Here is a 17,771-nt window from a genome sequence, read left to right as displayed (position 1 = left end):
CAACAAAATCAAAGCAAGCCGAAATGAGAGATAAAGCATGTAATGTTCTTGTATAACTTTAAACATTCTGAAAATAACAAAAAATGTTGAAACATACACATGCATTTTCATTCACTTCAAAGGATACAAAAAGAAAATATTTTAAGTAATAAGCAACTTAATGAAGGGATTGCCCATTCATAAACAATTTGGAAAAGAAAGAAAAAAACCTGCATTAACTTCACTTTTTTGCATATACCATAACAGTATACTGTCTTTCCTACAATAATCATTGTTAACGTTTAGACAAGTTATTCTAGACAGGACAAACTGGCCTTAAGAGATACCTCTTTCCATCATGTATCTGCAGTATCATGACATTTTCAGACAAAACATTTAATGTTTTGGAATGACAAAAACAGCAAGGCCTGAATGGTCAAGGATTGACAAAATCATATTTAATTAACATAAATAGCATTTAAAAGCTGTTGTTCCTATTTAGAGTAAAATGTTCATGTGACGTACATCAAAACTACTTAAAAACACTACTCTACAATAAACTAATGTGTTGGTGATTGTAACACTGCGGTTCTTCACATTCAAACATCTGCTTAATTGTTTTTCCCTGCTCTGTTGGTCCAGGGATTACATTAGTCCAGTGGTTCTCTCCTTCAGGGTTCCTTGAGGGGGTTCCAAATGGACCCTTACAGGTCTGTAACTCTAAGACTGTACTGGAACCAAATGGACCCGTAACCTTACAGGTTGCATATGAACACTCTCAGAGTTATATGTTATGTGGGTCCTCAAAATTAAAAAGAACCACCGCTAGTCCTCATGAAGACAAATAGACAATGATATACTGTCTCTGTCTACAAGTGCGTATCATAAGAAGGTTTGTAACAGTTGTTGATTTGAGTCACGGGTGTTAATACTTGTTGTGCCATTCACACTGACCCACACTCACCTCCTCAATGTCCAGGTTTTTCCTGGATTTGTAAATAAACTCTCCAATAGCTACAAAAACGGAGAGGACAAGTCCAGCAGCAAGCACAATGAAGATGCCCCCAATGTTCTCCACACCCAGGGCACTGGCCTCTTTGCTGTCTTCCTCTGGACAGCCATTCCCCCTCCACCATTTCTCCTTCATCATGTGCAGCTTGCCCTCTTCTTGAAGCTGCAAGATGGCTATGGTCACCTTGTCTCTGTAAGGAGAACCTATAGGGAGGGGAGGTTATACATGAGCATCCTAACCATTATCAAGTTCATGCATTTTAGGCGGTTACGTAACTGAAAGTAAGAAAATGTTCAATGTTTGGACAGACCACATCAGAAATGTGGTCCTCTACTGGGACCTACCACGGGTCACAGACTGGGAGGTCACTGCGTCAAGCACCCAGAACTATTGGCAAGCGAACTGACAATGTAGGAGTCAACCCAAGGCAAGCCAGCTAGGAAAGTCAAGGATCGCACCACCTACTAGGCTACTGTACGTAGATGCCCTGTAGTGCGAAAGTGGAGCTAACAACACTGCAGAGCTCAAGACATTGGAAATGGAATTTGGGACATATACTTTCACCTGTATTGACATGTCAAATATTGGGATGCCAGGGTTAAAGTGGTTAAAGTGGTAGAGGTTTGGGTTGTGTAGTTACCTTGCCATGATGTAACTCCAAATGTGGACAAGAAATTAAAAAAGATTGCTCCAGTGATTAGAAATTGATAATTCAAAATATGCTCCTCATTGACTTACATTGTACGCTGAAACAGCTCTCAAAGTCAATCTTTTAGTATGTAACAAACACAAACAAAGACATTATAGAACATCACCAAACTTCGTAAAATGTTAACTTCCTGTTGATTTTACTATTTGAAGATTTGGATCCGGATCCACGGATCAAGTCTGGGTTTTCTTTCTAATAATAATGGCAAAATCAACAGGATGTTAGCATTTTTATAATAAAAAATAAACAGTACAAAGTTTGGTGCTGTTCTATTGTCTGAATCAACTTTGTTTGTTGTGTGTTTACGTACTAAAAGAGTGACTTTGAGAGCTGTTTCAGTGTACGTACAATGTAAGTCAATGAGGAGCATATTTTGAATTATCAATTTCTAATCACTGGATAATTTATTTATTTTAAAATGTCTTGTCCACATTTGGGGTTAGTTACATCATGGCAAGCCGGCAAGGTAACTACACAACCAAAACCTCTACCGCATCACAGATTAGTTGTAACCCGCCACGCATGCCGGGAGCCACGGGTGATTTTTAACCCGCAGCACGGGTGAGACTTAACCGGCCAAGCAGGTCTGACTAACGGGATGTCTGACTTATGGGCAGTCCCCCTACCAAACTACCAAAGTGGTCTTGCACTTTAAGCGTAATTTATACTCTCACAACGGTGTCACTTTTAGCAGATTTACGTAGTACAAATTAGGCTTACGGTAATTTAACCAGCTTCAACCTTACCAATGGGCGTTCCCACTCCATAGCCCTTTGAATCTATTAGGCCTCCAATCTGTGTGAGGTTGCAGTTGCGCTGGCTGATGTATTCAATGCTGGTCGACTCCATGAGAAGAGCATAGTCTGTGGTGAGGACCCTCTGGATGCCCTCCCGATTGTTTTTCATCAAAGCTGTGTTTTTCCTGCTGCTCATGAATGCCCACATTTTCTCATAAGTGGATATTTTAGATTTCTGTTGAAGGAGAAGACAAATTGATGTACTGACGTCAAGCGATGACGCTGAAATTACAGTAATAAAGGGGTAGGGTTATATAAGTTTTTTACTTCTCCCTACTCCTTTCAGAACATATAAAGAAAGAAAGAAAGAAAGAATTACAATACTTGCGGCCAGTGAGGCTTGTTTTTTTGTTTTGGGAATATTCTTTTATTTGTGCTATATTGCGCTTATTTTAATTCTTTTACTTTTTTGTATAATTGTATCATGTTCGGAATAAAGTTTTTCATTCATTCATTCATAAGAGCAAGCATTAATGCTCAACACAGCAGCTCCCAAGTTACAAAAAACAAAGTACTTTTGTGGTACTGTTATGTCATTGTAATGTAATCTATCAAATATAACAATATTTGATGAATAACCGCAGTTTATTTTATTGCAGAGAAAAATGAATAACGCAGCCTGCTCCTCTCCCTGTAATGAGGAGGGATGTGACAACGGAATACAGAATCACCCTGTGCTTATTCACATGGTAGCCTCATAGCCTGTATCCACACCTTATTTCTGTGGGACATGTAAAGCAATCGATCCTTACAATGTCCATGGATATTTTGTCATACTTCTTTTTTTTAAACTTTTATTCTGACAATTGTCAATATGCATACCCTACTTAAGAGGTATTTCTGTAATATGTGAGGATTGATGCTAACAGATAAAACTCAAAGTCACTGTTCTTGTCCACGATTCATTTAGAATTACGGTTGTTTTTTAAGGGGGAGGCATGTGGCGTCATGTGGCATGGAGACAGTTAAAGAGGAATAAAATAAAAACTGTTACCTTAAAGAAGGTCATGGTGGAGCCATCTCTCACAGCTCCATACTCAATTTTAGTTTGCTTGGCCAAGTCATCTGCCGAGTCAATGGGTGAGTCCATTCTCTCCACAGTGAGAAAGGCAGCCAAGTTGGCAGTATATGATGATATTATAATTAATGTAAAGAACCACCATATTCCACCCACTATCCTTGTGGAGAGGGCTTTAGGCATTAGTTCTGACCCTATAAGAACAATAACATAGAATCAATTAAAATTGAACAAACATAAAGAGAGTGAAATGTGTTTATATTCTGTTTTAATTATTATTATTATTATTTCTAAGAATTTTAAATGGGACTATAATACGATTTGGTCTCATTTTCCTCTGACTGGCATCAAATAAAGAATAATAGGAGTATTACCTTGCTGCATAAGAGCTCCAACTCCAAACCACACACTATTGATCAAAGTGAAGTTGTTTTCAACCACATCTGATTCGGGGTTACAGGGGTGAGGGTTGTACCATTCATAGGGAGTGAACCTGCGGGCACAGAATGACACTGCTTCAATACACCACACAACAGAAAACACCTTGATTTGTTTCTTAAGTAGATCTTTACTTCTCCTGCGCGTATAGGCTACTACTGATGAATACTCCAATAATTTGTAGTCACCATCAATATTCAAGCTGGGTTAATTATTGCATAGACTACATTCCTATATATATATATATACACCTTTTCCCATTAACATACAGTCAGACTGGGTACCATGATATGAGACACACTGACGCCTGTGGTGGAGATATGAGTTGAACCATAATAGAGATTGTCTTGAGAGACCAATAGCATACAATTTATCCAGAAGAAGATAGTGGTCCACCATAAAACCTCAGTGAGGTCAATAAATATTGCTCCCGTGGGCATAGTTTTAACAAATGAAGAAAAAACATTGTTGGTGAATGTGGTGGTCGTGGAGAAATTAGGCCTGAAACCTGATCGAAAAGATAGAATATTATAATCACTATGGCACTACTACTGGCACTAGGTGTCACATGGACGGACCGCATCAGAAATGTGGACCTCTATGGGGACCTACCACGCGTCACGTACAAAGTCAGAGAGAGAAGGATGAGGCTGGCAGGGCACTGTGTCAGGCACCCAGAACTTGAGGCAAGTAAATTGACCCTATGGGAGCCAACCCAGGGCAAAGCCAGGAGGGGAAAGAAGCGTACCACCTATGTAGACGTGCTGCGGCGCGACAGCTTGGCTGACAACACCGCAGAGCTCAAGAACCTGATGTTGGATAGGAATTTGTGGAGGGCAGCGATCCAGGAATCCCGAGTTGGTGTTGGCTAGACCTCACTCTCGCAGTACTACTACTACTACTACTACTATTATAATCATTGAGATATTTAGATAGTTGGTTAAATATACATTTTTCAAATATCTTTACTATACTATTTATAATGGAAGTATGCCTGTAGTTATTAAGATCATGAGGCTCACCACCTTTGTGTAATGGCATGACTCTGGCACATTAAATAGATCAGCTAGTGGATATGCCAGAATATGAGGTACAATTTTAATGAACTTGATGAACTTGATTTGAATAATTATGCCAGAAATAAATATCAGCAGGGGCATACCACTGTAGATGGTCAGCAGCATGACTAAACTGTAAACGAAGTTCAACCAAACACTACTGACTGTTCATGAGCCTATGTGGGAATATACATGCAAGAAGTGAAAATAAATCAATATGTATTTAATTATTTAACACTGTAAAAACACCCCACGTCTGACACAGCCCTGGGTATAGCCAACCCAGCCTGGCAGAGATCTGCACTCTGAGGACCGCACTATTCTAGTGTTAACATGTTTTAGTATCCACAAATAGTACAGTAAATCAAATTACATTTTCATTTTTCTCTTAAGTGGCAATGTACCTGGCAATGACAAAAAGTACACAGCTGACCCCGAGGCATGCCAGCAGCACATACATCCAGATGTCAGGTGAGAGTGGATTCAGAAAGGAGAACACTCCTGGATTGGTGCCGTTGGGTTTATGGTACAGGATGCTTATCCCCAGTGTCATGAATGGCTTAGAGAAGTCGATCACCTTTTCCCTCACATATGTGATGGTTAGAGGGGCCACAGCAAGGTCCGCCACCTGGTGAAGAACAAAAGCATCCAACACTGATGGGCTGTACTGCTGATGGCTTATTGCTATTGTATACATCCATGGATCACACCTTTAACCACATTCAACCTGGCCTCCCTATTTTGGGCAGTATTGTGAGTATAGGTGAAAATCTTCAAAGAAATGTCATCTATGAATGTGCAAAATCTCTTGTATGCGTTGAACTTGAGTGTATACCCCAGCATATCTCTGCCTTTCTGTGTGTCCCCTTCCTGCATATCACAAGAAACGTCCGTCCGTCCGATCGACTTCAAAAAAAATATATATAAAGCCACAATACCAAATATCTGTCTGTCTGTGATTTCTGATCACAGACAGGTCTGGTCATTAATATGGTAAATGGTGCATTTATATAGCACCTTTATCCAAGGCGCTTTACATAGATTGTGCATTACATTCACCCATTCACACACACATTCATACACCGATTGCAGCGGAAGCCATGCAAGGTACCAACCAGCACATCGGGAGCAATTTGGGGTTCAGTGTCTTGCCCAAGGACACTTCGACATGTAGACAGGAGGAGCCGGGATTCGAACCGCCGACCCATGGATCATTGGACGACCTGCTCTACCTCCTGAGCCACAGCCGCCCTAATAGGATATTATAGTACTGATATCAGACTGTCCTCCAAGTATTATGATAATGGTTACAGCACTAAATACTATTACAACGGGTAATACATAACCAGAGTAATCTGACTTCCCAGAAGTTTTATTTTTCGCCACTATAACCAGAGTGACATGCATTTCCAACACAGCCATTGCCCAGTTTTTCAAAAAGCTGGTAGATCGGCTGGTTTTCGCTGTGTGACACCACTGTACAACAAAGTATAAAACAGGGCTCAGTTGGTTAATTTAGTTGCATTGCTGTATAAGGATAATTAAAACTCATTCAGTGCCACCTGGTGAACACCAGTTTTGGCCCTCGTTGCCACCGAAGCCCATTATAAATAAAAGAAAGAAAATGAAATTCTATTATGCATGTAATGTGCATGTCATCACCTGACATGCCGATTAGAGCAATTTTCAAAATATGGATAAAAAAATTATAATAATAATAATTTTTTTTTTTAAACTCCGCCAGGTGGGAGGCGTCCAAAGGCGTCCTGTGGCACTGAGACAGTTAAGTGTTCTATATTCTTTCTGTGGGTGCGGTGTTCCGTCCGTACTCACGTGGTCAATGAGTTCTCGCACCATGCCGTTCCATTCCCCCTTGTCATTCTGAGCACCGTACTTCCCGTCAGACACAAGCTTCACCTCGTAGGAAAAGCCCAGGATGTTGGACAGCTCTTTGAGCAGGTCCAGACAGTAGCCCTCAAAGCGGTCATTGCCATACAGTGGTTTATCAGATTTCTTATACATGACATAAGGATTTTCCTGGAGAATGACAAAGCATTAATGTCAGTAAAATAGGTACGGATATTCCTGAATAAGTGGCATGCATACTGCTTTCCCTTTAGCATACTTATACTGTACCAGAATAGTTGTAACAACGAGGGTCCGGTTGGCCATTGAATCAGTGACATTTGTGCTTGCGTCTTTGTTGCTATCGGACACGTTAAGGCCTGTGTTGGAATTCCACACTCCAATCTGTGAAAGATAATTAATCCAGATCATTTATACATACGTAAATAGTGTTATCTCGTGTGTGTGTGTGTGTGTGTGTGTGTGTGTGTGTGTGTGTGTGTGTGTGTGTGTGTGTGTGTGTGTGTGTGTGTGTGTGTGTGTGTGTGTGTGTGTGTGTGTGTGTGTGTGTGTGTTGTGTTGTGTTGTGTTGTGTTGTGTGCGGTGTGTGTGTGTGTGTGTGTGTGTGTGTGTGTGTGTGTGTGTGTGTGTGTGTGTGTGTGTGTGTGTGTGTGTGTGTGTGTGTGTGTGTGTGTGTGTGTGTAGACCCTGTAAAACTCTGTCCTAGTATTCACACACTAGGACAGAGTTCCCACTTACCACTCATCTACACATTCTTAACTTAAAATAAGAGATACAGAGGGAGGTACAAACACAAATACTGAAGATAAACGTTGGAGAGTGTACAGACTCAGAGATGAGTAGATATGGGATGATAAAGGGAGTGAGATATAGAACTATAGACCTGTAGTTTGTAGGATGTAAAATGGCACATTCGGCTGATAACTAGCACAGTGTTTCCTTGAGTTCTACACAGGGCGCCACTAAGGAAGTGCCGAGATTCCCAATGTTCCAAATGTTGTGAGGTTGAACCATTGGTGTGGATGTGGCATTCTGATGTGGATGCAGTTCTGCAATGTGTTGCTGTCGGGAGGAAACCACCTAACTCCATTTTTGAGGTTTTTGATTTTTTTTTCTCCATAAATCAATTCTATTGAACACCCTTTACATCTGTGTGTTGGTTAAAAAGTTTTTAACCAATGAAAAGTATTAAAAGGCTTTTGGGGGGGGGGGGGGGGGGTCTGATATGTTTGATATTTGTTTGATAATATGACAATTCAGCAGTTTATTATAAAACAAACGTATGTTGGCCTCCCATCATCACATTTGTGAAAAGGCAGATCTACAAGCTCAAAACTGGTGAGCAGTGTGCCATGTTGTGAGCTTGTAGGTCGGTTATTAATTATTTGACGTATCTGACTGAATATTATCGGTACATCTCTTTCCCCCCTTCACTTGGGGAACCATGTAGACTGGATCCGGTACACAGACCGAGTTGGCAAATTAAAATGCAATAAAGGCCAGTGTTCTTCATTAGGCCCACTTTTTCAGTCCAGCTGTAGCGATTCTGCTGCTGCTGTTAAACTGCTAGTGGAGGCCGATATCTCAAAACCCTTTGATCACATTATGCCCTGGACAGAAGGATTTGGCCAGTTCTGCAATTCAGTACCAAAAACACATATTCACTTAAAAAGGGTCAACATCACAGATGGCAATAGGATGCAAGGCAAGGCTAGTTACATTTTTCACCACGGCTACTGCACATTCTACCAGTTCATCATCCACAATACAAACCTTTTTCCATGTTCTTTTCATACGGACGTTGCCTGCAATTTGCTTACAGAAATAATGGAAAGAGTGCATTTTAATTGAAAATGTCTGTACTTAACATAGTAACAACATTAAGTATAACATTGATAAGTCTTTATTGTGCTCTAAGATAGATGTAAAACAAACTGTAAATCACATCTAGACACAGTACCAGTAGTCAGAGTTTCCCTCAGTAAATATATATATATATATATTAGGGATGCAACGGTACATTTTAACAGCGATACGATACGTATCACAATACATGGTTGACGATACGATACATGGACGATATTGGTTCATTATGGCGATCCGATACGATACGATTCAATGATTTGAAATCGATACAGTAACTATTCAAAATACATTGACATTATTTTAAATTAAGCAATTAAACCCCTCTTTTTCATTTTTCTTCAAAAAATTGCTAAATACCATGCACAAAAATGTACTATTGATACAATCGATTAATTACATAGCAAAACGATTCGATACCGATTAATTGCATTGCAAAACAATACGATACGATACATAGTCAATGTTGCTGTTTTTCATTTCGATATACTTCGATTCTTGAAATTAAAATCGATTTTTCGATGCAGTTACTATATCGTTACACCCCTAATATATATGTGTGCAATATTAGTTTTGGTTAACATGAACAACACTGGCGATTTGATACCTCCAATTATTTGTGAGAACAATATCAATACTATTTAATGACATACTTATTGTCCACTTATTGTCTAGTATTATTTTGTGTGCTGTGAACAATCAAGCAAAGTATAATGACCAAAATATTTTGCCTAAATGATTAAACTTATACGGTTTGATTAAAGTATTAATAATGATGGCATGTGGTGTCCTATATGGGTAGCTCACCTTTAGTAGTCCCTCTTCCTTTAGGCTGATGACATCTAGATCAAATTCTTTCCGTAGGCCATCTGTCCTGTTTATAACGATTTGTCCCGTCAGACCATTCCATTGTGCCTGTGGTAATGGGGGTTGCAAAACAATAGGCTACAAATACACTTCTTTATTTTTATCCCATAGTCTAGACAGAATCATGCAAATCCACAGAGCGAGAGTTTCGAAATATGAATATGAATATGAAGACAGTATACAGTAGAGGTGAATGACGGATGAAGCAATGAACTTTGAAGCAGCCTAATTTGTTTATCTGTAACTGCAGCTGGGTGTTTTGCAGCTGGGTGTTAACTGCAGCTGGGTGTTTTTTTTTACATTGCCACATTTACAACAATTGGAATGGTGCATAATTCCACACTAATTTCTCTCAGTATTTTACGATAATTCTAAATAATATGTAGCTGCTCAAGAGAGTGGACCATGATGCATAACAATAGACTGTATATAGTGAGCAGTGATGTTAATCAACGATGAAGGCATGGCCTCTATTAGTCTGAAAGTGTAACGTACTGTATGGTTCCATTTGGTTCCATTTTACGTTCTTGGAGTTACATGGGTAAATTAACACTGAGGATTTTGTGTACATGAACTTATCTCAATGTTCTTCACATACATATGTCTGTGAAGGGTGTGTGGTAACTATGAGGTTAGGAGATTGTTTAGTGTCACGACCGTTTGATTAGAACATTTCACATCTGTTTGACCTGGATTACCCAGTGTAGATTTATCTGTCATCGAGTACCACAGTAAATCCTCACCATATGACACCCAACAGCATGTGTTGGGTGTCAGTCCACCATAGAACTGTAGTCACCCTTATTTCCAATCCAACACTGTCTCTTCATATTATATAAAAACAGTTCAAATCTATATCTACTCTTCTTTGATCAACGGTGAAATTAACTTTGGACAAATATCTAATGAAAATGTTGGGTTTTTAGGGGTTTTTTTGTTTTTGTTTTTCAATGAAAATTGCAGTTTTATGAACATTCTTCTTCTGGCCCTAATACATAGAGTCACATGTTTATGAACCTTACACATTATGGTAGAGGACTAGAGGTAGAGGGTCATGCCAATAGCGCTGAAACCAGTCGTACTCCAATTTGCCAAAGGGGGCGCTATTTGACCAGTAAGCTCCGTCCTCAGATTTCCGCCATTTTGAGCAGTGTGAAAAATGCTTAAACGAGACAGTAGGCTGACAGGAAATAGGGGAGAGAGATGGAGTGACATGCAGTGAAGGCTGTCGGGATCGGGAGTCGAACTCGTGGCACACTGCCAGACTCGGACTACCGGCCAAGGTGCCTGGACCGCTGAGCCACGGCCCAGGCCCCTGCCAGGTTTTTTTTAGCAATTTCCGTGAAACGTTCTACACACAATCTATGGACCATTATTTGAAATCCCAGTTGAAGAGAGTTTGTACATGACAAATTGCCCCCTTGTGGCCCCTCGTTTTTTTTGAGGGGGTCCCAGATATAAATGGCATTAAATGGGGGTCAATAGCCTATGCATGTCAAACTGGGCATCCTTTTCAAATGGGGTCTTGCCCTGAAAATGAATTTTCAGGGCAAGACCTCGACCTTGTGCGTGTGGACTCAAAATATGGCCCTTGAGGAAAATTAATTGGGGAACCCTGCACTACAGCATCCATTGACACTGCAGCCCACTCACTATGAAAACCGTATGAGGACTGCAACCATTATCAATGCATGACATTAATAAACCATCTGTAGAGATTAATCACTTCTGATTTGTCAAATACTTTCCATAATGAAATCCTGAGGGGCACATTCACAAGTCTTAAATCTTATTTTGAACTGTATTCATCACATTACTTTCGTATGACAAAGTAAAATGAGCAATTACTCACATCTTTGAACATGTTCATGAATCGTGATCCGAGGCGCCAGGGTTTGTGTCGGTGACACTGCAGAGAGCTGACAGTGATCTGAGAGGCACGCTGGGAGGCTGCAGCCACCATGTAGACCGCATCATACATCAGAGCTGCCTCTGTCTATTCAAAGAAAAGCACATAATCATGGACAAAAACCCAATAGTTCGTCATCACTGCCATTATATTGGCACTGATGGCCAACTCCTCCACAGAAGGCAGGACAGTAGTGGCAGTAACCTGACTCCGCCAGATGGGGCAGCAGAGAGTAGCGGAGTCAGGTTATAGTGGCAGGGCATCAAGGGCAACTACCAGAGGGGACTGTGTAGTGCAAGCAGTCTTCTGTTAGAGTCATCCGAGAGAGCACCAATTACCAAATGTCTCAATTTAAACTTAAAGAGCAAACCTTGCAATCTTGCCCTTGCAAGATAATCGTACCACCTCAATTTTATTGTCCTTATCACAGTGGCTTTAGTTGTATGATATAGCTTGTGTTACTTTTAGCCCCTTCCAATGCAGTTATCTTTATTTTAGCTGGTGAGTTCTACCGTCTGTGATCTCTATTGATTTGCATAGCGGACATACTTCTGTCACCGCATTCTGTCACTGCATTCCAAGTCTTTTGTGTTAAAAGTCTTTGACATGAAGATGAATGGACTGAGAACTCACTGTCATCATGCCCTCCATCATGCCATTCTCAACCTTGGAGGAGGCCTGCATGCGCTCCATGGCCCACCTCTCCAACACCAATGCCACCTGTGGGTTTTCTACGTTGAGGAGGCGGAACCCCGTCATGTTGACTCCAGTATAGCGGTATGGCTCGAGGTCCAGTGCAAACAGATCCTAAGGACATTAGGACAACACTCAGCGATGGAAAAAGTACTCACATGTTTTACTTAAGAAAAAGTATCAATAGTATCAATTATGTAGAAGTATTTTTTTTAAAATTACATTTTATCCAACAAAGAAGTACTTTGTTATAAGTATTAGTCCGGAATTCAAAATTTACTTGAGTAAAAGTACAAAAGTACAGTACTTGAGTACATTTACTTAGTTACTTTTCATCACTGACAACACTGTCGTCATCATCATCATCATTACCCCATGTGCCAATTAAGGTCTTCTAATTTAGAGGTCCCTAAGACCAACCTGGTGACAAAGGCGGGATAGGGCCTTTGCAAGTAGGGCTCCCAGGCTTTGGAACAGCCTACCATTGGAACTTAGATTTGCTAGCTCCTTACATATTTTTTTAAATTAAAGACCCCCTACTTATATAGGAAAGCCTTTTTAAACCCATAACGATGTATGCTTTTAATTTCCACTCTGGGCAGCGGTGGCCTAAGGGTTAGAGGAGCGCCCTTGTTGCCAAAAAGTTGCCGGTTCGATTCCACGGACGGGCAGGAAAAATCTGGGTCGGGAAATGATTGCCATCACTCACCCAACACTGCTGAAGTGCCCTTGAGCAAGGCACTGAACCCCGAGCTGCTTAGTGGCCAACAGTATAAGACTGTGGTTGTACTGGTCAGCTCCCAGGTTTCAATGTGTGTGTCTATGTGCAGGGCGTTGCTGAAAATGAGCCCTTGTGCTCAGCTACTACCCTGGGTAAATAAAGGATAAAAAAAAACCTGACACTGTAATTCTATCCTGCCTTGTTGTTGTAATTGATTGTTATGTATTGTTTTTATATTGTTAAGCACTTTGTGACATTGTCTAAAAAGGTGCTATATAAAAAAAGTGTATTATCATCATCAGTGCAGACTAATTAGCATGCTTATTACTTAACCACTTAGGCCCTATTCCTATTGTATTTGGTTTCACAGGAACATCTACCCGCACAATGGGTGGGTTGTGGGTGTGCCTGTAGATCAGCTATTTTCACTATTTCTGAAAAGTTTTGAAAATCTTTGAACATTTTTTAAATCTTTTGAAAGTGTTGAATTTTTCAGTGCAAAAGGACCCATAATAGCTATGTTGTCTCATTGAGTCCACAATGAGACAACGGTGGAAGGGAAGGGAGTTGGATAGCGTGTCACACTTGGGCTTTTAGGTGGCTAAGAATATACCTTAGCAATATTGTGCAGATTCAAATGGCATACAAAATATTTCAAGATAAAGGGCCATTTCATTAACACAATGGAATGTGTAATACTATAGCATTTTGCCAAAATACATTAATCACATTGACAAATGTACAGTGCTTCCTTTGAATTAACAACTTCTCATTCAATGCAGACCATTTTGCTTACCAGTGAGGTGAAAAAGAAGTGGTAGTATTCTGTCATCATGCCCATGGACAAGATCTGAAGAAGAAACATAATTGACCATATTCACGCTGTGCTTACTTGAGTTACAGACAGGGTGGGGTTTTCCATCTTCCAGCTATGATAGCCTAGGATCCAGACTGCTTTCTACATTCTGCATTTTGTTTTCTTTTTTGTTTTTGAGTGGTGCTAGCCATTGCTGTTCCAAGGAACAGCAATGTGGGTCCCTCTGTCTGTCTGTCTGTCTGTCTGTCTGTCTGTCTGTCTGTCTGTCTGTCTGTCTGTCTGTCTGTCTGACCAACTGGTGACAAAGTGGCGCTGTTGAGCTTCACACTGTGCACAAGTGCATGGGAAAGTGAGTTTTTTAGTGTATCACCAGTACAGTGCTGTACAGAGTACAATGCTGTACAGTATGGTGTACAGTACAGCACAGTACAGTACAGTATGAGTAGTACAGTACAGTATGAGTACTACAGTACAGTACTTTTAGTGTATCACCAGTACAGAGTACAGTGCAGTACAGTACTATGGTACAGAGTACAGTGCAGCACAGTATGGTGTACAGTACAGAGTACAGTGCAGCACAGTATGGTGTACAGTACAGAGTACAGTGCAGTACACGTACAAGTATGAGTAGTACAGCACAGAACAGTACAAGTATGAGTAGTACAGTACAGTACAGTACAGTACAGTACAGTACAGTACAGGAGTACAATACAGTACAAGTAGTACAGTACAGTAAAGTACAAGTAGTACAGCAGAATACCAAACGAGTCCCCCCTTTACCAACTCGCCCCGGGCGTACAGCCGGCGGAACTGCGTGGCCTGGTATTCCTAAAGTAACCTAAGTAAATTATGCTTAAACCGTTAAACCTAACCTTAACCGTTAAACTTAACCTCAGTAAAACTATGCCTAAACCTAACCCTATAGCTAAACTTAACCCCAGTAAAACGATGCCTAACCCAAATCTTATTTCTAACCTTATTCTCAGTAAAACAAAATAAAGAATACAAGAACCGGCGGACTGAGCGGTCGGCGTGAGGTCGGCGGAAAACATTCGAGGGGCGAGATGGTTTAGGGGCGACCGTACCTGATACCATACAGCACAGTAGAGTACAGTACGAGTAGTACAGTATGAGTACTACAGTACAGTAGAGTACGAGTAGTACAGTACAGTATGAGTAGTACAGCACAGTACAGTACGAGTAATACAGTACGAGCAGTACAGTACAGTACGAGTAGTACAGCACAGTACAGTACAAGTAGTACAGTACTGTACAGTACAGTACAAGTAGTACAGTACAGTATGAGTAGTACAGCACAGTACAGTATGAGTAGTACAGTACAGTATGAGTAGTACAGCACAGTACAGTACGAGTAGTACAGTACTGTACAGTACGAGTAGTACAGTACAGTACAGTACAGTACAGTACAGTACAGTACAGTACAGTACAGTACAGTACAGTACAGTACAGTACAGTACAGTACAGTAGACTGAGTAGCGAAGTGAGAAAAAGACGAACGTAGCTAGTCAGGCTGGATTCCAGGCCACATATTATGATGTAAGTATAAATGTTTGCTGTGTGAATGTGGTCATTGAAGTGGTTCAGTTTTCTCCCTGACTGAACATCGATACCACCAGCCAGCCTGAAATCCATATCTATGTCTACACAACCTAATTAGACATTTAATACATTCCTTGAATTGCTTCAATTTGTATTGTGTGTATGGCAGGCATAACTGAGCAGCAGAGTCTAAATATCTCAATTTACTCATTTTTGTGTGGCATTTCCAATTAATCTTAGCTACAGCCTTTGGTTTTAAATGTTTGTATGTCTAGGAAATAGGCTCAACTTGGATTTAGAAATGAATATAGGATTTGACAAGAAATATAATTTGTCTAATATTGAGCACAGTAGAAAGAAATGCCCAAACAGCACAGGGTGAATGCTCCAATGAAGAATTCAAATTGGATTTCAAATGGAACGTTGCATTTTACCATTATTCTGCTCACCTGCTTCAAAACATCAGCTGATGTTTGATAAGAGCAGTCAAATATTACAAAGAACTCTTTCCCCTTCTTCATCTCTTTCAAGAGAGGACGGGCATCTTTACTCCCTGTTGGTAGCTGCCGGATCTTGATTTTGATGTTGTATCTAGATGGAGCTTTGATCAACTCTTGTAGACGAATCAATCCTTAATTTAAGAGAAAATAATTACATTTTCTGGATAACATTCAACATTTAAAGAATATCGATCTGTTTGTTTCAATTCTTGCCAATTTCATTGCACATACTAATTCTCTTTATTTAACCCATCCTAACCATTATGTGCAGCCACTGAGGAACCTTTACATGGTGTTGGTCTTTCAAAAATAACCTCTTCTAAACTGGGAGATACTGCCTTCAGGGTACATGCTCCACGTCTATGGAATATCTGTCAAAACAAGTTGAAGCTGGATGTCCTTGTTTCATATGATATTTTTAAAAGATTTTTAACTGACCTCACACTAGAAGAAGGCGTATGCACCTTTGTAATATGTGTTTTTAAGATTCTGATTCTGTTTCTGTTTTCTGGTGTATGTGTGTTTTTGTATTATATCTATTTGTGTGTTTGTCATGTATGTAAAAGCATTGCTGTAATTGTTCTTTGTTTGTATACAGGGCGCCATTGAAAAAGAGACCTTGGTCTCAATTGGATTCCCCTGAAATAAAAAAATACTTTTGGTGCACTATTATGACATTCTTCTGTATTTTTTTTTACCTTGAATTAACCCTTGAATGTACCCTTCCCACAATGATGCAGGCATGGCAGGCTTTTGTAATCACTCCTGTCTGTGTGTCTATCTGTGAGCAAAAAAACTTGAGAACAAACTGGGAATCATCAGTAGGTTTAGGTTAATTACACGTTTTGGGTTGAAGAGTTCAAGGTCACATTCAAGGTAAAAAAAAAAAAGCATAATCTGGCGCTTGGGTTTCAGCAGGGGTACATTTGCTAGCTACCCAATACTGCAGAGAGTAAAGGTTAGAAGGGACTAGAACAAGGGGAAGTTGGAATTGGCAGAACCATTACATTGGGAAAAAAGCGGGAGAACATATAAAAAAGTTAACAGAGAGTGCTGTAGAACAAGATATGTCGGCACAGGCAGGGTTTTATTTGACCTTTATAACAAAAATAAATAAATAAAGCATCTGTAGGTCTTGATTGTTACACTTCCCATCCAAAAACAATTACATAATCTGCCAAATCAAGCTTTGCTGCATTGGAAGTGATAACTGTAAATCTCTGGAATAAGCTGCGTGTTCTGTTTGTTCACATTAATTAAATGAAAAGTAAATATACATATGTGTCAGTTTATATCCAGGAGAGATTGTATTCTTTTTAGTGCAACCGTAGGTCGCAGATTACTATGAAAACCTTCAAAACTTGTCCATCCGTCAGTCAGGTCACGCCTGACATATGGTTGTCAGTCCATGGACTATATATAGTCCATGGACTATAGGACTATAGTCCATATAGTCCATGGACTATATGGACTATAAATACATAAATAAACTATAAAAACTATAGGATAAAACTCTAATAAAACTCTAATAAAACTCTAATGTGTGACGAAAAAGTGACACTGACCTCTAGATCTGCATATGGAGCCGGCCAGCAACTCTACATCTGACCTGAAACCTGAAACCCTTAGATGTCCTGACCTGTTCTGACATTCCATATGTTGATCCTTCCCCACTTCCTCTTCAATGTCTCTCTTTTGACTGATACCTGTCCATTCAAACTCTAGACGGGCCTGCCCCAAAGTTATTATGTAGCTGCGCCCAGCAGCCGGCGAAAACTAGAGTTCTCAACAGGCCCGAAAATTAAGGCCCGGCCAGACACTGCCCCCGCTGCCACCCTTAGATCTCCATATATGGAGCTGACCTCATCAAACCCTGTACACTCAAGACACGCTCCATATTTGGCCAGTACAGAATTCATTCCATATGTTGATCTGACCCCCCATGCCAAAGCGCCAGTGCTCGC

At 40.2% G+C, this 17,771-nt stretch overlaps 1 protein-coding gene across 2 annotated transcripts in view; it reads right to left on the bottom strand.

Annotated features, from left to right (window-relative positions):
• Positions 1–232: 232 nt before the first annotated feature.
• Positions 233–17,771, bottom strand: part of LOC306932567 (glutamate receptor ionotropic, kainate 1) — a 30,760-nt gene continuing 13,221 nt past the window's right edge. Inside the window, exons 4-16 of one of the 2 annotated variants that reach the window (XM_079514409.1) lie at positions 15,757–15,938; positions 13,727–13,780; positions 12,150–12,323; positions 11,460–11,603; positions 9,548–9,655; positions 8,651–8,692; positions 7,148–7,261; positions 6,845–7,048; positions 5,416–5,639; positions 3,890–4,008; positions 3,492–3,709; positions 2,447–2,672; positions 233–1,194 (exon numbers count right to left, since the gene is read on the bottom strand). In XM_079514409.1, the coding sequence (XP_079370535.1) occupies positions 905–1,194; positions 2,447–2,672; positions 3,492–3,709; positions 3,890–4,008; positions 5,416–5,639; positions 6,845–7,048; positions 7,148–7,261; positions 8,651–8,692; positions 9,548–9,655; positions 11,460–11,603; positions 12,150–12,323; positions 13,727–13,780; positions 15,757–15,938 (2,099 nt within the window). In that variant the 3' untranslated portion in view covers positions 233–904. The remainder of the gene's footprint in view (positions 1,195–2,446; positions 2,673–3,491; positions 3,710–3,889; positions 4,009–5,415; positions 5,640–6,844; positions 7,049–7,147; positions 7,262–8,650; positions 8,693–9,547; positions 9,656–11,459; positions 11,604–12,149; positions 12,324–13,726; positions 13,781–15,756; positions 15,939–17,771) is intronic. The other variant, XM_079514410.1, reaches the window with a different exon arrangement.

This window comes from Electrona antarctica (genome assembly GCF_951216825.1).
Source record: "Electrona antarctica genome assembly, chromosome: 11".
Classification (NCBI taxonomy): domain Eukaryota; kingdom Metazoa; phylum Chordata; class Actinopteri; order Myctophiformes; family Myctophidae; genus Electrona; species Electrona antarctica.
Note: the sequence above shows the minus strand (reverse complement) of the source record. Positions and strands in the feature narration are given on the sequence as shown.